This window comes from Pseudopodoces humilis, chromosome 13 (assembly GCF_049639895.1).
Source record: "Pseudopodoces humilis isolate 2021_Gansu_Grassland_sample_001 chromosome 13, ASM4963989v1, whole genome shotgun sequence".
In the NCBI taxonomy this organism is placed as follows: Eukaryota; Metazoa; Chordata; class Aves; order Passeriformes; family Paridae; genus Pseudopodoces; species Pseudopodoces humilis.
In genome coordinates, this window is record NC_142212.1 from 15,355,361 (window position 1) to 15,378,259 (window position 22,899).

The window sequence follows — 22,899 nt, forward strand, 5'->3', positions numbered from 1 at the left end:
CATCTGGCTGCTTGAAAAATTACTGAATTTCTCAGCCTTCCTGCCCACTCCCCTCTCATGCTGCAGTGATCACAGCCAAGCCCCGGCCAGGCTCCCCAGGACCCCCAAACCACCTCTGATCCCATTGCTCCTGCTCCAGGCAGAGCCTTGCTGGGTCACTTTGGGCCTTCCCTTCTGCAGGGAATCGTGACCAGATCAGCATTTGGGTGCAAAGCACAGCATCCCAGAGCTGCACAGCTGAGGGGGCTGAGCCACAGGCACGAGTAGGGGCAATCCTAAATTATGTTGGGGGTTTATTCCCCCCCCCCCCCCCTTCTTTCCTTTAACACTATTTTTGGCAGGTGGGAGAGGGCAGTGGCACATTCATCCCAGAACTTCCCTTCTGGCTCCTCTGAGAGGAGGCAAGATATTTGATTTCACGAGGAGTTCCAAGCACTGCTGGGATAAAAGCTTTCCTCTGCCTCTGACATTAAAACCCATGCCTTAAAATGTAAGGGAAAAAAGCCAGATGCATTGCAATTCAGCAAGCAGCTCCACTCTGCAACTAAAAGCTCACTGTTTCTCATATTACAATATGGTCTAGAGCTTCCAAAGGTACAGAGAAACCTGGAAAGAGCATTAAAATGCTTATTTGAGCATGTTGTCATTAACATCTAACTGAGCATCTTCTGGATAAGAAACCTGGGTCAGCTCTGGTTAAGCAGCTCTGACACCAACCAACATCTAACAACTGGTCAAACCCTCCTCTGACATAAGTGTGATGTTCATGTATCAGCCTCCTGTCATGTCAGGAATCAGTCAAAAGTGGTTCTCCCACCTCATTTTCTCTCTTGGCTCACAGGCACCATTTGCTGACACAGAGGAGACAGCCAAGCTCTGTATTTGCCTGGGATTTTCCCTATGCAAAGGAATTGAAAAAGGAAAAGAAAAAATAAAAAGGGGAAAAAGCCCCTCAAAACAGAACAGCTGGGCTCAACAACTTTAAACTTTCAGTGTCCTTCCCCAGCCCTCACCTTTGACGACACAAACCCTCTGGATGTTGAGGCAAAGGAGGAGGGGGGGCCACCCATATAAAATATTTACAGTCCAGTTGCCAGGCTAGTGTCAAGCTGAAATGGAGCCTGCTCAAAAATAGCACAGCTCTCCAGAGCTTTCAGTGAAAGGCACTTTAGAAAATAAAAGGTGAGTTGTTTGGAGAGGAATTTTAGCGTGGTTACTACTTTGTTTGCTACCAATGAGCTTGGAAAGCCTGAGAGCCACAAAACCATCAGTTTGGTGGATTCCATGAGCCATATGACCTGAGGAAACCCACAGCAGCACCCTCCATCCATCCTTCCAACCAAGGAAGGAGAATGGATGGACACCACGGGATTGTCATCAGATGAAGGCACCAAAGGGGATGAGGGAAAGATCAAGTGTCCTGAAGGAAAGTAATGTTACAGGTCCAGCCCCAACCCTGGCTTCCCCTCCACCACTTATTCTAGAGCAAGTGGGATCACAGGGCTTTGCATCACTTTGAGCCTCTAAATTTCATCTTACACAGACTTACAACTTTTCTTAAAAACTTCTCATAAAGGCCACCAAAACAAACCACACAAACTACTGCCTAAACTCAGGGGAAGGGAAGAGTGTAGGGTAAATTCTGCTATGACTTTATCACAATCTCAGTAAAGCAAAGCAGAGCATCAAAGATAAGGTATGAAGTTTAAATCTTTTGGTCTGCAAATATTTTCTTTAAATCAAGGGAAAACAAAATGTTTTAAAAATACACCACACTAATTAATAACATGGAGAGACACACACACAAAGTTTTAAGCCTTGTGTAATGCTCAGGAACCACAGACACCACGTTTGAAGCATCATGGGAGGTTTCAGGTCTTATCAATGCATCTGTTATTTGGGGCAATCTCTTTCCCTGAGGGTGCCTTGGTTTGCCCAGCACAGCATGCACAGAGAAACACTGACTTGCTCTTGAGACATGCCACAGCATGATGCTTATTTCATGAATGTTTGTGAAGTGCTTTAAAAAAGCCCTCAGAAATAAGATGTTCTGGCAATATAGATGTGGTTGTCCTTGTGAAATGAAGTTTATTTCAGTGGTCTGTGGTTTAGCTGTTACTCAAAAGCAACCAAGATTAGTAGATAGGGCTTTTAATAGAGCTTCTCCCTCACACTTCCCAGAGCCTGCCTTCCAGGCTCTGCTCCAGACCTCTGCCTCCCCTCCAGTCTCCCATTTCTGACTGCTCCCTTTCCCTCCTACTCCCTCTTCTGCTCTCTCCCTATTCCCTAACCCTGTCTTTCTGACATAGCAAGCAACTCTTATCTGCCCACTGCTTTGTGGGCTGCATTACTTATCTCCCCAGAAACTCTGACACCTTTTTACAACATTTAATTGTTGGTGCAGGGCTTGTCCTGCTCTACACATGTGCAGCACTTTGCTCAAGGGAATTCCCTACCTGGGGAATCAGAAGCCACACACATTTCCCACCCCATGCTCCCTGATGTCACACGCCTTCAGGCACTTCCATGAATAAAAGCTAAGCCACAGTCATGTTAGGATAATTCTAAAGTATCTCTGGATCAGGGCTGCAATTCTCTTCTTTAAGCACAGAGCAATTTAAGGCTTTCCACAATTAAAAGGGAAGCTGAGAAAACAGATCCTACAGACAGTGTTCCTCTGACCCACATCACTTTCTCTCTAAACATCGCGAAGAGCTGATTTCAGAGCATTGCAGTCACTTCTGATATATATTCCTCACTTAATCATGATTCCCAGCGAGTCCCTGCCATTCATGTAAACAGAGGAGCCAGGGGCAATGAGGCCAGGAGAGAGATGCTAGGTTAATCCCCACAGTCCAATCCAGCAGGCATCAGTCAGAGAGAATTCCACTTTTTGCCTATTTAAGAACCACAGGATCTGGCCCCTCCATGTGTCCCAGAGCCAACACTTAATGAAAACAGACAGAGGACAAGAGAAAATGCTTGATAGAGCACAGTATTGTTTCTGAAAGGAAATGTTTCTTCATTTTCCCATGAGGCATCAGTAGCTCTTCAAACAGAGCCCAAACCTCAAGTATGCCAGCGATTCAGCAGGCAAACACAAGCTCATTACCTCAGCCCACCGCCTGCAATTTCAGTCACTTTCGGTTTTTAAAGCCCAGAATCAGAGCTCCAGGAACCCCTGTGAAAGGCTGACAATGCAGCCCCTCTCTGAGTGAAACTGCTGAACCTTCACAGGTTCCTCATCTTCCTTCAGAGATCAGGAGCTTGGAAAACCTGCAGTTCCCTCAAATAGGTTTCTTTTACCAACAAGGAGAGTCTGGCACAGCCACTCAAACCTTCACCAGCTCCTTTTCTGCCCACCAGAGCAGAAGACAGCTCTGCTGGTTTAGCCTCTTCTAGCAAGACTTCCAGCAGAATTTGTTCTGGTTCCAAAAGGAGCACAAATGTCTGAGAGAGGAGGAGACACAGTTAAGTGCTTTGTTATCCACTACACTACACCTTTGTTTCCTGGGAGATTTGGGCTAGGTTGGCATCAGGTATCACAATCCAGGCTGTTCTGCCTTGCTTCAGGGTTATGCTTTCAGCAAGGAGCTTTGTGTGTATGTTCAGGTGTGCTGAACTGCTCCCTCCAAGCATTGCACAACACAGGGAGGCAAACTCCAATGATTTCCAATAACAGCTCTGCTGTTTTAATTGGATGTTGTGTTCTGCTAATTGATTAGCTTTAAAAAAACAGCCCAGGTACAATATGGAGGAAAAAAACCTCCACACCAAGTCAGACCCGCTCATTCAACTTAGCTAAAGGAAGGTACTGTCTTAGGAAACGAGATATAATTTCCTCACAGCCCTAGCAAAACACAATTAAAACCTCTGAAGGAATACTTACACTTCCTGCAGGTTCGACATCTCTGCAAAGGCAGAAGGATCAATCTCTGCCAACTTGTTGTAGCTCAGGTTTCTGTTAAAATAAAAGAGAGTGGGATCAGCAAACTGCAGTCATCCTGCTCAGCAAAACAATCATCCTAATTATTCTGGATTGCACTAGGAGGGTTTGAGTTTTGGGTTTTTTAAAAGAACTTAAACAGGAGAGCAGCACATTTCTGCTGAATGCATGAGTGAGTTTATTTCATGACAAAAACGTTATCTAGCTCTCCCCAAGGTTCTTGCTCTTTTGCATTAGATTAGTGTGGTTTTAATTTGTCTTTATATTACACAATTACATTTATTATTCTACTATTGTTTATTCACAACCACAAAACTAATCACAGATGAATAGGATATTTCCTGACAAATTAAAGTCTGAACAGAAACAATCAACAAACCTTCCACTAAATATTTTATAGCTATATTCACATGGAGTATTTTTTACACCACTCTGTGTTACATACAAAATATATATTTATAGGTATGTACACTTACTATGTGTAAACAAAATATATTCTACATTTTCTAACAAGATGATATAGCTAGTCTATCACTAAGTGTTTTTTTAAATCAGTGAATACAGTTTTCAAGCCACACAGCAGTACACACTTTGGTCCTCAACAAACCCAGCTGACACTTTCCAACTATCCAACAGCCCAAATCTAAATCTAAATCGTATTCTAGCACTGATGGATGACAAATGGGTTGTGCTCTATTATGTGAAAACAGCCTGGTGGGAGAGCAGATTTGCCTCACAGCACATCCAGAAATACATCCAGAGCTCAACATTCTTCAGGAAGGAACACACTGCAAGGATTGCTAGGGACAGCAAAGAGGCAAAATAATGCAAATTAAGTGCCAACCCCAGGAAACACAAGAGCTTTGCCATGCTCTGCTGTAGCATCAGGCAGTGCAACAGCAGAATCTTCCCTCCAAGATATGCACTCTCAGCACACCACACAGGACAGGTCAAACCTGCAGCTAGGGACTAACCAGATCAATTAAGACCAAGTGATTAATGATGCAGAAAGTAACAAGTGCTTTAATTACCATTCTGTATGCAGCGCTGGCATGTTTCTGTGAGTGTGTAATCTAAAGAGGGAGGAGGCAAATTGATGGGTGGTAGTAGAAAAGCAACCACAGTAAATTGTAAGGAAATTGTGAGGGGGACTTCTTTAATTTTACTTTGCTCCACGCCCTGCTCTCAGATATTACCCTGGGTAAAATTCAACCCTCCTGCCTCCTCTGCAGGGAGGTTACACCCTCTTACTGCACCTCTGAACACAACCCAAAAGATTCATGGCCTGATTTCAGATAAGCCCTCAAACACTGAGCTGCTTATTCAAACCACCAAGCCAGTCTGACTAGAAAACTGGCCCATCTTCCATGGTTTGGGCTTTTCTTTGCCTTAAAACTGTGCCCACAGAAAGCAAGCAGGTCTGGAACCCAAACAGGTGAACAGGACCCAAGTCACCAAGGCACCTACTGAACTTTTACCAATGCTCCATGACCCAAGGGCTGAGGCACACACAAAGAAAAGGCAGCTGCCAGAAGAGCATTGATGGAAAATACCTCTTGAAGTGCTCACACTAAAACACTGCCCTCTGTGGCAATGCAGAGAAAAATCCAGGCTCACAGCAGCCTTTCAAATACCAAGACTTGAAAGACTACAAAGCTTACCATCTTTTCGATTAGCAGGAAGTGATAAACACCTCTTTCAAGATAAAAACCAGATATTGATCACCTGCCCTCTTGTAATGCATTTATGGGAAGTCCTCAAAACGTTCCCCTGCATGAATCATTTGATGGCACTCACATCACACCATTCCCCACCATTTCAGCTCTGAAGGCAGCTCCTTGCATCGTGCCTTAAATGTTCAATTTTTTGCCAATACGTGCTGTGGAAGAATGCTCTACAAATCAACAGGCTGGCTCTTAACAGAGCCTAGAACTGAAGCCATACAGGAGTGTAAAACCTAACCAAGCATCTCAGTTTAAAATATGCTGTCCTGTAAGCCCCTACTGTCTTTTAAAACACTCAAGAGACCTTTAAATCAATACCAGCCTACAGCAGATATCCATTTCACTATGAACTCAAAGGCATTTATCTAAATAAAAGTCAAACTGCAGTTTAAACTCAGAGTGTGTTTGAAAGCCAAGTCCATATTCATAGCACAATTACGAATTAAAGCGCAATTTGCCCACAGATTACATTACTACTTTTTTTTTTCTTTAAACCACACAGTAAGATCAGGTTGGAGCTTGTCCCTGCCTGATTACAGGCAAAAGGAGAAAATACAACAGGTAACATCCTACAGGCTCAGCACAATAAAGCCAACACAGAAATACCAGTGACAAACTAGAAGGGGGAAATACAGCCAGACACAATGGTGTATGAATCCATCTGTTTCCATGTATTTCTATGCCTTTTACTGCAGCCAAACTTTACATTTTTTAAGGTAATGTATTTCTCCTCAAAGCATTCCTCTGCAAGAGGCTAAGAGGTTATTTTATGAAGCAAGAAACAAGAACACATGCACCAAAACTGGTCATCCTTACACTTGCCAGAGGGACCAGATCCCTGGCTTAGCCTGGACTCAAGCACTGAGTGACACTGATGTGAACCTCCAAAGTTCACAAGTGGAAAAACAAAGATCTCCATAAATTAAAGGATTTCATGGCCAAAGTTTAAAGCCACCCAAAGTGACTTTCTGATTATTTCTGCTGCCATTCAGGACATTTGAACATCAAAGTCACTGCACAAGTAGCTGGCTCTTCAGATAGCACAGATAGATTTTGCTGCTCTAGCAACAGAAAGACTTTCCAATAATTGCTGCAGAAATACAGGTGAACTCCATCCTCTTGCACACCAAAGTCTTCAGTTCTCCCCACAGTACCCATTCCAACCACCAAGTATCCTCGTTAAATGCACAATACACTGCTCAAGAACCAGGGGGGAAATGAGAGCTAGAAATACACTCAGTACAAAATAAACAGGAGACTTGAAGTTACATAGATATGCCAAAATAAAGTTTACTGAGTTTCTGGCACTAGCTGTATTTTAACTTATATTAAAATACCCAAGAATTTCTAGCCTGAAGCACTAGCAATCAAAGGATGTGTTTCCCAGAACTCTGATCCCCTCACTAGGCAGTATCTGGCATGCCAGTCACAGGGTTTAAGTCAGAGAAAGAATTAACGTGCTCCAATAGATAGATCATTGGGACTGGGAGTCAGCAAACCTCTGTCTATTCCTGGCTCTCTTAATCTCCTGCTGTGTGACCGGGTCATGTCACATCACCTCTCCAGAGCTTTTGTTTCCACAGCCACCCTTTGTCTGTCTTGTCTATTTAGACTGTAAATAAAATTGAGGTAGGTATTGTCTTGGTTTGCCTGATGCTGATGAAATGAGGCCTCAATCTTGGTTGGGCTCCAGTAATGCAAATAAAGAAGGGAACTCAAAACTTGAGGTCATGGGTGCACCCGATGCTCTCCACCCCTAAGTGTGGGTCCCAAGTGTCCAGCGGTGAACGAAGCACTGCAGGGCTTTAATGTCCCCAGCAGGTCAGCCTCTCTGAGCCAAGCTGAGCAGCAGTGCAGGCTGAGTGGAGATGCCAATCCTGGGGGCACAGCTGTCCCATCATGGAAAGCTGTCACATTTCCTGCTCCTCTGTAGCACAGAACACGTTTCCCCTCTCGAGGAGCCCTTGGGATGATGGCACAGTCACCCAGTGGAGAGCTGAACAAACGCTTCTGCCATCAGTTTTCCAAACTGTCTTCCTCAAAGAAACAAGCCATCAACTCCCAACACCAAAACCTGTCCTTTCCCAAATCAGCATTTTCCCAACCCTCTGAGGTACCTCTCACCCCGGGCATCTCTTCAGAGGCATTTATAAAGCTTCACCTATGGTGTTTTATGCCAGTTCCAAGAGCCCATGTCTTTGGTGAGTGTTCTGTCCATTTCCTGCCACCTACACATGAGGTTAGCTGAGCCCAAAGGTGGGACTGCCCACAAACTGCCCAGTGCCCTGGGGGCTTCTCTGCATGGGTACGTGTTTCTGTTGAATTACTCGTGGAAAGATATTTTGGTCCCTCCAAGGCAACTGTGGAAAGAAAACAGAAGTCAACTAATAAAAATTCAGGATAAGAGCCTGGGCTGTAAGTTCAGGGAAGCAGCTGATGGTTAGAAGTTTTACAGCTGACAGAGGAGAAAGAGCAGAATTACCAACCTGAGTGGTCCCTAAGATTCAGATTGTTTTTTACATATCAACTTCTATTGAACAGAAAAAGTTGGTAGATATTTTTAAACTTTATTCTGATTTACTGGCATGAGAAGTGCCCTGCACATTTTTTATCCATTGCAGGCTTCAAGTCTTCCTTGTATTGGCTAATCCAACAATGCAGGGGTTTCCCCTCTTGTCACTAAGATGGCCATGATCAGGAACTGAGAGCCTGTTAAATCAATATGGGAAGGGCCCTGTTCTGTCTTTTCAACCATTCCAGTCTCTAAATAAAAAAGCAGTGTTTGCCTTCAGCTGGCATTGTGAAAGTGGCACTGTGGATCACTGAACACTGCAGAGACTGAACTGAAAGTCTTGTTAAATAACTGGCTATGTTCAAACTACCTCCCAAAAGAAATAATGCTGCCACAGAAAGAGTCCTGCCTGCCAGTGAGGAGGGATCAGCCAGCTCCTTGACCTGTGAGAAGCCAACCCTGCCTTCTTGGGCAAGGTGCAGGCTAGACCAGGAGTTTATGTACAAGTTTTGGCTCTGCTTTGGAACCTTGAGCAGTGCAGAGAAAAGCCACGTCTCTGTTGAAAAGAGAGGTGCCTGTCTGGCTCACCAGACAAAGGAAGAGAGACATATATGGCTCCTGGTCTCTGCTCACCACGATGATGGCTGAATTCTGTTCTGCAAGGTGAAAGTTTCCGACCCTTACATCAAAACCATTTTATCTGTCAGTGCAGAAGATTATGTCAAAAGTGTTTCTGCACCTTTTGATGACAGGAGAAAAGGAGGATGGCTTGAAATTCTGTCACTGCCAACTGTGGCTTTCATTAAACACTTTGTCAACCGTTGTCATAACACAACTTTTCATTGCTCCTGCACAAAAGGGAGCCGAGGGCCCAGAACAATTGAGCCCTGCAGTGGAAATTCCTCTGGCTCATCTGTCGAAAGATAGCTGCCTAGTCTGCAGCTTACTGAATAGGCACCATCCTCTTCCCACATGTTTGTAGATGGCTTTACAGCACTGGAATGGAGGCCCCATGCACACTTGAGTGGGTATGAAAAGCATGGCTGCAGCTGAATTAGCTTGGGGATGGGGGCCAGGGGAGAAAAAGAGGGAGCACACTGCCCATGCTAAAAGTGTACAGCTGTGCAGGAAGAAAGCACACTCAAATGTCTGTTTTAAACAAGCTTGTGAGGTGCCAAGAGAGATGGCAGGGTCCTTGTAAGCGGTGACAGGTGAGCATTAATGCTGAAGCACAAAGCCATCAAAGAGTTTGCATGGATGCAGGTGGTCGTATGGATTGTCAGGGCAGAAAAAGTAGTTTTGGCCCATTTTTTTTATTCCTGTGCACAGGACAAGTCCAAAGTCTACTCCCATGAGGCAAGAACAGCCAAACAGCTACTGCAGCCTCTTGTCATCCAGTCCCTTGCTCTGGACATGCTCGAGCACCTCAGTGTGTCCTGTAGTGAGGGGCCCAGAACTGAACCCAGGATCCGGTGCATGGCCTCACCAGCTGAAGATGATCATGGCCCGGTCCTGCTGGCCACTCTACTGCTGGTACAAGCCAGGGTGCCACTGGCCTTCTTGGTCACCTGGGCACTCACTAGCTCATGCTCAGAGAGCTGCCAACCAGCACCTCCTGGTCCTTTTTCACCAGGCAGCTTTCCAGCCACTGTGCCCCAAGCTGAGCCCCTTGTGATCTCTGGTTTGTGCTGCCTCCAAGTGCAAAGCATCCAGCTTACAAGAGACTGAAATGGAGCACAGAAATGGCCCACATCAAGCATGGGAATGAGTTACCTCCTAGGAGGAGGTAAGAGCACCAAAATACAGGGCACCACAGAGGTGGATGTCCCAGCTTGCTGCTCTAAGTGCTTTGGAGAGAAGGGGACTCCGCAGGACACGGAGAGGTTACATAGCACCCACATGGGTGAAGCTGTGCCCCACCACTGAGAGGTTCTGTAAGTGGCTCAGATGATGTGCTCATTCAGGCTTTACTTATGCCCCTGTTCAAATTAGCAGCAGCAGCATCACATTGGCTTGGGTTAACAGCCTGCTCACATAAGGAGCTTTATGTGCAGGAGGGAGTCAACTTAAGGGCAGCCCTCAAGCCATAATATGAGCTAATTTGACAGTGAAGACAAACTTTGAGAGGTCATCCAGACACCAAGAAAACTGCACCATGAATCACTCTCAGTCATGACCAACGATACAGTCTAAAGGAAATTCCTGCAGCATGATCCCCAAAGAATCAATACCACACCAATTCCAGTGGATGTGTGCAGCCATTAACGCAAAGAATACTAATTAAAACCACACCACTGAGAAGTGTTGTGCCAGACTACAGTTTAATGCAGCATGTGGTTGGTATGGTTTGAGAAACTTGGGAATGATCTTACCTTCAAGTGACTTCCAGGAACTCAGCCCTGGCCCTTCATCCTGCTCTGCCACTCTGCACTGACAACTTTGGGTGCACACACATCTGGCACAGAGATGCCTGGTGAGCACCCACCACAGCTGGTCAGCTCACACAGGGATGTAAATGTGAAAATCTCTATCACTGTGGACTGCCAGACCCCAACAGGCAGCACAGGATGAGCAGCCACACTCTCAGGGCTGAGGAGAGGCAAGAGTCCTGTGCAGGAGCACTGGGTAACACTGCACTGCTGCTGGGACTTGCACATCTTCTACACCAAGAATTTTTATAGGCTTATTGTCTCTTTCAACAGGGCAGTGTCAGGTTATTTTAGGCCCTGTTTGGCTTACACAAATGTGTTTTGACAAAACCTAGGATCCCATTTCCTCCTATTTTAATAACCTTAGCAAAACTCAGTAGAGTTCTTGTCTGCTTTTTTCTTTTATTTTTCTTGGAAGATCATTTCCACCAAACACCCCTATTTTATTTCTTAAGACAGAAGGCTTAGATGCAACTTAATCTACATCATCACACACCTATACAAATACTCCATAACACATGTACAAAGCACCTGGGTGACTCAGGTACTCATGGACCTCATGCTATGACTCTGCACCATCAGAAGAGACATGAGGATATTCATTCCACCAAAGTTTCATCCTGGCCCACTCAACAAGTTTTCTCAGTATTTCAATTGTGCCACATTCCAAAAAAAGAGAGATTTCAAGAAGTGAAGTAATTTGAAAGTCATCCAGTGAATCTCAGTGGCAGGGGTAGGACTGTGAGCCCCTGTCCCTGCAGTGAGACCCCCCCAGACCCAGCAGTGCTCATGCCTGGGGCACGAACAGCCCCTCTGTTTCCTGGGGACATGTACAGCCCTTCCCAGCAGCTACTCAGGGACTCAAACCAACAGAGGACAGCAGGGCAAAGGGAGCATGAATGACAAGGTATTCAACAAGGCTTTTTCTGCTCTTCTGAGAAGAGCATTAGCCACAGGCACACAGCCTCTGAGGCTGCAAACCCTCTTGTGGGGGCCACACTTTCCTCTCCTCCCAGCAAGAGAGCCCAGTGAAAGGCAGCATTGTATGCAGGGAACAGGGGATGCTGCAGGGGTTAGGGCAGGCAGGATTTAATTGCAGCAATCTTTCTCTATATTTGCCTCTTCTATTAAGCTTCACTGCCTGAAGGAGAATGATCCTCTCCAAAACACACTCAGGCATCAGCTCCAAGGACTGCATCAAAGCAAAAGCACATTTCAAAGGGGGCATGAGCATCTAAATAAGAATAACTGTATTTAATTTCACGTAAAGCAATCCTGCTTTGCCACCTGTGACAGGTAAGCAGTTGGAAGGAAAAGCATGATGTGGAAGGTTTTTTAACCCACAAATAAAACTCCACCCATCATCTGCCCTGACACCCATAGGGTTTGCTCTGGGTTTATTGCTTTAATTAAAGTGCTAACTACTGCCATGAGAAAGACATATCCCTAAAACAAAAACCCTGCAAGTTGGTTGCTCGACTGTATATGAACAAACTCACCTTTTTCTAATTTGATAGCAAATTTCTCTTTCTTGGTGATTCTGCATCCACAAAGCAAATCACATTGTGTCTTAAACCACTGAAGCAAGGGCTGGATAGCCCAGCTCATAAACAAAATACTCACCAAAGAAATTGCTCCTACTTCCATCACCACTGTGTTTCTTTGCTAAATCAATAAAGGCCATGACTTCTTCACTAACATTTTCAATTAAGGTTCCCCACTGTGTATTCAACATATTAAACCAATTTATTGAGGAGTAAAAACTATATAATTTACTATACATATCTGCTCAGCCTCCATTAACAATAACAGACTACACTGATAAATCAGCATTAAAAGTGCTATTTACAGTTTCAAAAATGGCTCCTTCTGCAAAGCAAATATTTTCATCTGAAAGTTGTGCAACTCTTCACAAGTACTCACAGCAGATAAACCATGTTAAACCTTTGGCTTTTTCAGATGTTTGGGAAGACCCACAGCAGCATGTTTGACTGCTGGCAATCAAACCCTCCCACCGCGTGACTTTGCAAAATCCAGCTGTGGGTTAGAAATTGAGTGCAGAGAGGAGAGAGAGAGAGAATTCAGAAATTCCTCAAACACTCTTCAAAATTTCCATGATTTTAGAAAACTTCCAGGGTCAATCATTCATTAATAGTGAATAATACATATTTCAAGCTAAGTTTTCTCAGAGAACACAGAATTGTAATGGACTCTTTTTAGGGACTCAAATGGTTTCAATCCCACCTGCAAGTGTTCCTAGTAAGCTCAGATACCTTAACCAGCCAAAATTATATTTTTCCACTGCTCCAACACCACTTTTTATCAGAAATATTAATTTAGCAAATGCACAGCCTGGCACAATGCTCTGGGTGCCGCTCTACAGCAGCACCACATCTGCATTACTGCACAGGAGGATGGGGGATCCCCAAGCCCTGAGGAAGAAGGAACCACCCCTTTGCAGAGCCCACCATGAGCAAGACCTGCCCAGTCACTCATCAGTGGTGGGGACAGGGCACCCAACCCTCTCACACTGTGTTTGCTCACTGCTTCGCTCTCTTGTGGCTCTCATCAATGGTTAATCAGGAAGGACTGATCTCTCCCCCCAAAAAATGCCTAGAGGTGGCACAAAGGAGTATTTGTGCACTGGTTAAAACCAGTCAGGCAAAGAGCTGGGGGAAAAGCTCTAAACAGTGTGCAGGTTTTTCCTGTGGCTCAGGCAATGGGGGCTCACTCCAGCTTCTCCTGCACTTGATGCTGCTTTTCACCCACATGAAGGGGCTGCATCACCTCCTGCTGTCATACAGTGACGGTTCCCAAGTGTTTTTAGAGGCTTTTCCCAGAAAGAACCACTGCTGTCCTCTCCTGCACCTGGCTGGCCACAACACACAGCTGTTCCACTCTGGCTGCTCCTCCCCAGCCACTCAGTGCATCTGCTGAGCTGTCATCCAGGACAGCTCTCAGCACAGACTGAGGTGAAGCTCTGCCTCCTGAGATGTGCTGCAAAGTTTAACATGCCCAGGGAGCAGAGCCAGCCCACCCAGCTGGACCAGCCAGGACAGAGGCCACCCCTCCCAGCCCTGCTCCTCTCTTCCCCCTGGCAGCAGGGATTGCGACCTCACAGAACACCCAGGCAACTCTGCAGCTTTGCACAGTGGAAATAATCTGATATAACAATATAATAATAATAATAATCTGATCCCAGCAGCACCAAGTGGAATTATAACACTGAACTCCTTGCTATATCCACCATAAACTCACTCAGCTTGAAATCTACCAGAACAAGGACGTTCCTGGCACTTTCCAATGCCATGGGCTGAAAATGAGAGGTTGGTCAAATCCAAACATCTTGTGTGTGGAAAGGAATGATGTATATAACCTCAAACCATCTCAAGGACTAGGTATCCATGGGCTGTCTATGGCTGGCAGCGCTGCGTGGTGCAGGGCCAGCTCTAATCCCCCAGAGGTGTGAGGAACACATGGCAGACAGCTCTCCCTTTCCAGTTTAAAAATAGCTCTTCTCTGTAATAAAGAGCAGTATTTTAAGGGCAAAACCTGAAGATTTTAAGCTTAAAAACCCCTGAGCTGGCCGTCCTGGCTGGAGGTGTGTGGTTCACACAAGCATCCACCCACCCTTCCTTTCGAGTAATCAATGTCCAATCATAATGTACTTCCACTCCAAGCACTTTGGTACTGCCAACAAAGCACCAAGCAATTTAATGGATTTCTAACCCCAAATTGGAAGCTGTACTACATCCAACTGCTTCAATTTGTTCAGCCTTAGAGGAAGCCCCGGGAACAAAATGCTAGAAATAAAACCACATGCACTGATAACATTACAGAAATAGATACACCAAGAAGCAAATGTTCTGTCCCTTTTATCTGACCTCCAACTTGGTTTAATTGACCTTCAAGATGAAAAGACCGCATTTAAAACAAGCCATTTCCACCTAGATCAAGAGTAATAAAACTGAGTGTGCTCTATAAAAGGTTCTTTCCTACCTCGATGTTAACATCAGGGTAAGCTGTCAGAACACGCGTTCAAACTTTTTTGGTATAACTGCTGTATTGGTTTTTGCCTCTGGGACAGCAGCAATGTCAAAGCAGATGGAGCTGAAGCTCCATGAGTCTCTGCCCAAGGAATGCCACAAAGTGATTTAGGGAACAATTAAACCTATTGCTGCTTTACTGCCAGCCTTAACAATCCTTACACACAGCAGAATCTCACATGTGTACATTCATGATTAGCTTGCACATGTACCTTCACCTGAGCATTCACAGCCACAAAGGCAGCTCTAAACACAAGTACTCATGCATGTATGCATGAGGCAGTACAACCCCAGTGATGTACACAGCTAGGAAGGCTTTATCATGGGAGTTTGGGACAGCTGTACAACTTATAACTAAATTGTGAAGAGCGCTAGTAAAAATCTTTATTGCGCTCTGCCCCGGCATATAATGTCACATCTTTTACAGAAGCACTATTTTAAAAATCTTTGAGAGCTTTACAGTTTTTATTGGTGATGTTTTTCAGCTCCTTCCACTTACAAAGCCAGATTTCTGTATTGGTGCAACCCAGACTGCAGAAAGTCTCAGAGGGAGAAAAAGTTACAGGCAATTAAATTTTCAAATGAGCTTGCTCTTCCCCAAGTCTGCTGTCTCAGAACTTTGCAGGGTTAACAATCAGTCATTATTTCCAGTGGCTGCAGTTTTTTTGCTCTTTGGGTCACTTAAACTCTCAGGAGTCCTGGGCAAACAGGGCTCCAGGCAGAGCCAAAGGGAAGCTGCTCATGAGCCCACATTTGCTCCTGCTTCCCCACCTCTGTGCTGGGGGCACTGGAGCTGAGTTTGAACCCTGCATTAGCATCAGTCAGGCACCAAAGCTGAGCACACAATGCTTTCAGATCAGAAAGGTATTTTTTCATCTACTTCAAAGGGCTCTGATGTACTTTGCTGGTTGGATGCTTTGATTTATTATTCAATGAATTCCCTTGGATTTGCACAGTTTCTCAGCTAAAAGCATCACAGCTAATTCAAAGGGAATGTAGATGCTTACGGTTCAGTCAAAGAAACTTTCCCTTCTGTAGATTTTTATCCTTTCCACATTGCAGAGGGATGGGGAGGAGAAACAATGGGAAACAATAAAGAACTCACTCTCCTGCAAAATTGCTGGATTCAGAAGGTACTTGGATAAACTAGTTTCTTCTTTTAAGTATTATTACTGGAATAATATACTTAACATACTGGAATCATTCTGCTCCACTTGGCATTTCAGATAAGATTTTTTTGTTCTAACTATCTTAAGTTTCTGCTCACCAGAGGATGTGTATTTGTCACAGGAGCTCCAGTCCCAGATCCAAGGACAGGGAGAGCCCCTTCATCTGAAGGGATGCTGCAGTCAAACAACAAATTCTGCAGGAAGATGTTAAAAGGCAGACAGTTCCCTCCCTCTTGCTTTGAGCCCACCTCATTCAGGCATAATCCAAAGTAGATGCCATCTTTTTTTAAAAGACCCATAATGAAGCTCCATGTGGGTGGTCACCTGGCTGCCCTGAAAAAAGAAAAGCTAACACTGCAATTTGGCCAGGAACAGAAACACCCTTTCCCTCTTAGGAGTGGTCCTTGTGAGCCCAGGCACTGTGCCAGGGGCTCACCATTCTCTACACGACCTGCAGTTCTCACGGGGCTCCTTGGCTTCACACCAACTCCTGCTCCAAAACATGATTATTTGGGAAACATGGATGCAGAAGGTGCTCCCAAAGGTTTGTTCTGCACTGTCAGGGACACAGGTGCACTCACTGCTTGGAGAGTTCAAACCATGTCCTTTTGAAAGCAGTCAGATTAATGTCTATGAAAATAATAAAAAATGTCACCGATTCAAGGAAATCAGAGAAAGAAAAGTTAGGGCTTGTGGAAAGCACTGCTGCTCTAAGCACAGACAGCAATGGGAAAAAGAAGTGCAGCAATTCACGTGAAAAGATGAAGAAATCCTGAGATGAACCATGATGGAGAAGCCAAAGCACCCCACAAGAAGGGACATGGGAGAGATGAAAGTGGGCAAAGCCCAAGGAGACCAGAGGGTGACAGCACCTCACATGGCCGAGAAAACACAGGAAAGGAATCCCTGTGCAATTCAGCACCACATCTGTGCAGCCATGAAGAGCAGATAGCTGTGACCTGCCTGAAGGAGAAAGACTTCCTCAGTGCTTCCCAAAACTGGGCATTGCCAGGAGCAGGACCCTGGGTCAGACCAGCAGTGTGGGCAAGCACATGCTGTGCACACTCCCTATTCCCAGCCTGGCCAGACTTCAGCAGTGCCACATTAAAAAAACACATTTTCCTCAATTTGTCACAGCAAGTGAGGTATGAAATAATAAAAAAAAACTTTCCAGATCTTCCAAACTCTCCAAGTCTTTGCAAACCAATCAAAATTGTGTAAAAATAAATTGCAGTGCGTTTTATAGGGGAAAATAATTCTACTGCAACTGGAAACACATAACCTTGCTTTTCTCTAACAAAACCTACAGGAAATGGCTCTGCAAAAGTTAACTAAGTGATACTGAACTTTCTCCAGAGTGTTGTATAGAAAGTAACTGCAAAAATGACTGCCCAATTTAACCTTTTGTCCAGTCTGCACTACAGAGCCACACCACAGAGGTATCTGGTTGATGTTAACAATCCTCTGGTGCATTCTCTAGAACTGCAGCAGAGAAAGCAGGTTATCTCACACATGCTCACCCTTGCCACGGCACAAAGCCCAGGCAGCCAACTGTTGATGAAAAACAGCGTTTTACAATTTTCCCTTTCTCTGGCTGGCAATCGGGTTTTATTTTGTTTTTTAAAGATGTGGTGCAAAAAGCAGAGCAGATGCCTGCATGCCCTGCATTCAGACCTGTGCCAGGCTGGCAGTGCTGACACACCAAGGGTACCCCATCCCTCTGCACATTGCCAGACATCCACCCCTTTGTTAGAGATCTCATTATGTGATATCTGAGTATTTGTGGGTGAAAGCTCTTTTAGCACCCATCACTTACACTCACTGAGCTTCTCTCCCTTCACTCACCACCCCAAGAAGGGCTGCAGCAAGTGCCAGAGAAGGATCTTTTGCACCCAAGGCATCTCAGGAAGGGCACATCTACCAAGAAACCTGTTGTCAGGCTTGCCTGGAGCTCTGTAATCCACAAACTTAGCCAAGCTGCCCTCACCATCCTTTCTCCCCCACCATCCACATGCTCCAGAGTGGAGAAGGTGCTGCTGCAAACACAGGAAATAAGTCTGGTTTTCAGCCTTCATTTCTTTTAGTTAAAAAGGAAGAGCTACAGCTTTATACATGCATAGGTACACACACACACATATATATATTTACACACATCTATTAAAACCCCAACATCTCATTCAGTCTTCACCTTCCATTAAATACACTATATTGAGGGAGGGGAAAAAAAAATTAATCCAAGAAACCAAGGCTTTTCCATATCCCTACAAAGCTTGGGTCCTGTGTAATTGCTTTAACCAGGACAGAGCTTCAAGAGCTGCAGAATACTGCTTGATCACATTAGCCAGCAGGAAACCATTTCATGCTCTTTTTTTCAGCAAATTTGACACCACCACCAAAGTTGCTCCAAGACACATAAAAAACACACCAAAAAACCACACCCATAGGGGAGAGAGCCAAAAAATCAGTCCAGAGCAAGGGAGGCTCATAATAAAATGCCCCCCATAGAATGACACTGAATTCAATATAGTGAAACAGGCACTGGGAGGGAAGCCAGTACACAGGAATATTGCAATCAGCCTTGGGAATTAGCTCTAGTAGGTTGTTTCTTTTCCTGCAGCCCTACACTTACGTCAAGTCACGTGAATACAATTACATAAACTGTACCTTTTCCATGAACACCTTCACAGCGATAAAGGTTCTCATTCTGCTCCACATAAAAACACTTTCCACAGGTTTATAAGCTTTAATTGCTATGAGAACTCATAAAAAGTGCCCAAATAAGTCTGTTTAATGGTTACACATTAACCATCATACACCTCCAGGCTTGTGTTATCCACCTATTTGCTAAATCAATAAACTGCTCATAGGCAAACTTTTGAAAAACATTGCTGCTGCTGAAAACGTTCTGTTTCTGTTTACTAATAACTTCATAAAATTAATTGAAAACTCCCACCCATATCTGAAGTTTTCTGCTTAGCTCCTGTAGGGGGGAAAAAAGCAAGCTGGTTTTCAGCAAAGAATCAACCTCAAATATCTTGTGCTTGAATTTGGATGCTAGCCCATAAGGCAATGCAAGAGCAGTACAAATCTAGGCTGGGAAAGGCTGAGGTTGAAGGAAATACGTGAGAGTGTGTTTGTCTGCAGAGACAGAGCTCCTCTGAACCTGAGGAGAAAAAGTCCCTAGGAATCTCCATAAGCCTGGACAGCCAGGAGCAGGGAAGCTGTTCACATGAGCAGGACAAACAGGAAGCATTAGCAAGGGGTTCTAGGACAGCAAACACCCAAAAATCTTATTATCAATTAAAATTAAGGTCATTGCACTCACTGGATTGACCCCTCTACCTTTACCTGCCACACTGGTGGGTGCCTGCAGCCCCTGAACGAGCCAGGTCAGAAAATCTCCGCAAGGCTACCTGTAAGAGCACTCTAACAATGCCCCACACACCACAGTGGAGGAGGGCAGGCAGCATTTCAGTTCCCTGCCCTGTACCCAAGGGGACAGCAGTCACTTGATGCTGCCCAGCTGTGGCACTGACAGATGTCCCCGTGTGCCATCAGCCACCTCACAGACATGCAGGTGACAGAAGGGGCATGGGGCCAAGCCGAGCACCCTCTGCCTCCTCTGGGACTGGGAGAGGGTGAGCCAGACTCAATTACAGGCTGCTTGGCCAAGTGTTGATCAAATCAAAGCTATTTCACAAAGTTTCTGGAATGCCCAGCCAGCTTCAATAGTCTCTGTGCTTTGCTGTGAAATCCCCAGGATATTTATGAAAAGCTGGCAAATGGCTCCTCAGACATCTTCCCCCATCCCCTGCCCCCTTTATAAGTCAAACTCAGTCTGAAATCCAGAGATGCACTCTGAAATCCCAGCATGGCTTTCTTCTCCAAGCACTCCCTGAGGACTCAGCTTGGGCAGCAGAACCCCACACTCTGACTTGGAACCCTATGGAGCAGGGATGATCCTGTGGGTGGGACCCTGAGCAACCTGGTCTGGTGGGTGGCTTCCCTGCACAGGCCAAAGGGGTTGGAACTAGACGGGTTTTAAAGCCCCTTCCAACCCAAGCCTTTCTGTGATTCCAACAATTCATGACTCTGGAGATGGAAAACACAGCACGTTTTCCCTGGGCAGGTCCCCCTGCCCCCATATCCCCTCTCTCCCAGCCCATCTGCAGACCCTTCCAGGGGGGCAGGCAGACAGCGGGCACTTCGCACCTCCCCACCATAAACCTGCCCAGAGCAATTATCCAGCCCCATTCCAGCTGGGAACACATTGCTGTTTCGTTTAGAGCCAGAGCTGCAGGGGCAGCTGGCCCCAGCTCTGCACCGAGAGAAGCAGAGACCCTCCAACAGCAGAGGAAATGCAAACACAGGGGGCTCACCCTGCCTGCCCCCCTGCCTCTACCCATCTTAAAAATTAATCCCGATTGTAAAAGCTGGAGCGCAGCCTGTGTTTCAGGCCGAATAATAAGGTGAGGCCTTTATAAATAAGGAATCACTGTTCAGAGGGAGGGGAAATTATAAAGGTTATTTAAATTAAACACAAGCCACACAAACAAATAAACCTCACTGTCTTCCCCCCCCACCCAGCCCCACGCTGGCTGCCTGCTCTGCACATGTTATCTGCAAACCACAGGGAAAACCGTGCCCTGCTCTGTCCACGCTGTTTCACAATCTCTGAACCTTACACCAGGCCAGGAATTAAACAAACATTTCCTCCTTCCCCGGGATTTCCCCCAGCCCCATCCAGAGCTCAGCTCCCAAGTGCAGCAGGCACGGGATGGATTGAGCTCCGAGAGGTCAGCGTGCTCCCCACACCTCCCACAGACCCCGAAAAGCACCCGAGGGTGGCTGGGGCTGGTGATGGAGCACTCAATGCCCTAGCACTGGGAAAAGCAGCAGGAAAGCTGAGGTGGGCAGGTGTCCATTGGATCCTCCCACAAAAAACTGCCCAAAAAACAGGAGAGGGTCTCTGTCAGACCCATCCCACTGCTCCACTAAGGGAGAATAAAGGCACCGAAGCCACCGAATCTCCCCATTCCTCATCATCAGTGGGGGGAATTTGTTTGTAGCTATGCTCAGAAAGGAACAAGGCCATGGATGTCTGTCCTCTTCCCCAATAAGTTTAAAATTGGAATAAGACGGGGCTGGGAAGGGTAAAGGAGCTCCTGCCAGGCTGCAGAACCAGGGGCAGGCAAGGGAGGAAGAGCAGCCAGCACAAATCCTTTGCCCTTGGATGGTCTGGGCTCATCACCACAGAAAAGAGGAGCCCCCCACCCTCCCAAAATACACCACAGACAGCCAAGGTGGGACTAGAGGGCAATAATAAGACATCCAGAGATAACAGGAACACTCTGCAGAAGTCAATTAAAACCTCAGCCCTGGAGACACAAATCCTCAGAAAACCAGACTTCTTGTGCCCATCTTCATGCATATCACTGAGGTTACAAGTAACTGCAGCAGAAAAATTCTATGAGAAGTTTTCTCTTAATTTGCCATGTTACCAAACAGGTTTGTGTTACAGATTTGGAGTTTATCTTCCTTGGAAAACTCTGGTCATAGCAGGGAACCAGCAGAGTGAGAACATGATTTAAACCGAGGGGCTAAACACTGGGGAAAAGTCAGGTTGGCTGAATTTTTGTGTGGCTGCTGCCATTTAATGGCAATGCCTCATTAAAATGTGGGATAAAGGAAGCTTTTGTTAATGACCTCCTCTTTCCCTCCCTCACGTACCTTCCCCTCAGGGTTTTGAGATCACATATAAAACACATCCCCAAGCTCCTCAAGGGATTTCTTTTTTTTTCCCAGCAAAGCTAAGGCTGACAAGACTTGACATTCCTGAAATGTTTAAATGAGGAAAGAGAGAAACAACATTTTTTCAAACCCACTTTATGCATCAGAGACAAGCAAAAATTGGCCCAGGGCCAAAAGAAATCCAAAAAAATGTCAAAAATATTCGCAAGATCATCTTAAATACTCCCAATGTTCCTGACAGAAAAGTCCCCAGCTGCACAGTGGACCCACGCTGAATACTGCACATTCCTGGAGGGAGCTGTGGAGCAGGGAGACAGAATCCACAAGCTGCCAGTCTGTCCCCAGCACTCCATGGGGATAATGCCACCAACCAGCATCACCCACAGCAGAGCCTGAGGGAAGCCTCTCCTCTGTGGGAGCCTGGCAGGGACCAGCCTCCCCCTTCCAGCAGGTGGGGAGCTCAAAAAAAAAACCCCAAAACCCACATCCCCGGGGCTTGGTAATGAGCTTGGGATTTGGAAACCAGGCTAATGAAGAGGTAAGAGCCAAGATATCCGATTTCTGCCAAATACCAGGAAAAGCACACTGCTATCAGTAGCCATTATATTAATTAATTCGTACACCAGCCTATTTTGTAGCTTTTTCCAGGCTGGGATTTCACTTTCCCGATGCTGCGGGACAGAACTGGGCAAGGGAAAGGGTGCAGATGGAGCGCTACAGCTTGCAATAAAACCACTGAAGGTGATAGAAACCAGATGTGGATGGTAACCCCATGTGTTCCGAGAGGTGTTACAGCTCCATACGTCAGACACAGCACCACAGCACGTCAAACACCGCAGAGCAAGCACCCACAGGGCTAAAACACACTCAGGAGTAGTGAGCATTCCAAGGGGTGCAGAATGGGTTAACAGGAACCCACTGAGCTCCACTGGCCAATTATCCTTCCTCGGTTTACTAGCACAGAAATTTGGGCATCAAAGAGGACCACAGTGTTCCACTTGTGCAGTAAACTCCTTTCACCAACATCACTTCACACTTTCTAGAGTGCAAAGTTCGTGCTGATATTGTTGGCTTTCTTGCTCCCTGCTTTTTTGGCACCATCCCTCCTTCTTGGCTGCTCATTAATATGCAATCAGTACATTAAAGGCTTCATTCCTCAGGCCCAGCCAGGCTGCAACACAGCCTTTTCCAGCAAGTGCTGTCTTGTGCAGGACAGATGTGCAAATGCATTTACGTGCTCCCAAACAGTCAAAATTAAAACCCCAAGCCCTGTATTCCCACCAATTGTTGTTTTACAGAACAAGGAATTATCACCATCAGTG

The 22,899-nt window shown here is 45.7% G+C and overlaps 1 protein-coding gene across 1 annotated transcript in view; it reads right to left on the reverse strand.

Annotated features, from left to right (window-relative positions):
• Window positions 1-22,899, reverse strand: part of LRIG1 (leucine rich repeats and immunoglobulin like domains 1) — a 90,647-nt gene that overhangs the window by 52,103 nt on the left and 15,645 nt on the right. Inside the window, exon 2 of the mRNA XM_014251502.2 lies at window positions 3,890-3,961. Within this exon, the coding sequence (XP_014106977.2) occupies window positions 3,890-3,909 (20 nt within the window). The 5' untranslated portion in view covers window positions 3,910-3,961. The remainder of the gene's footprint in view (window positions 1-3,889; window positions 3,962-22,899) is intronic.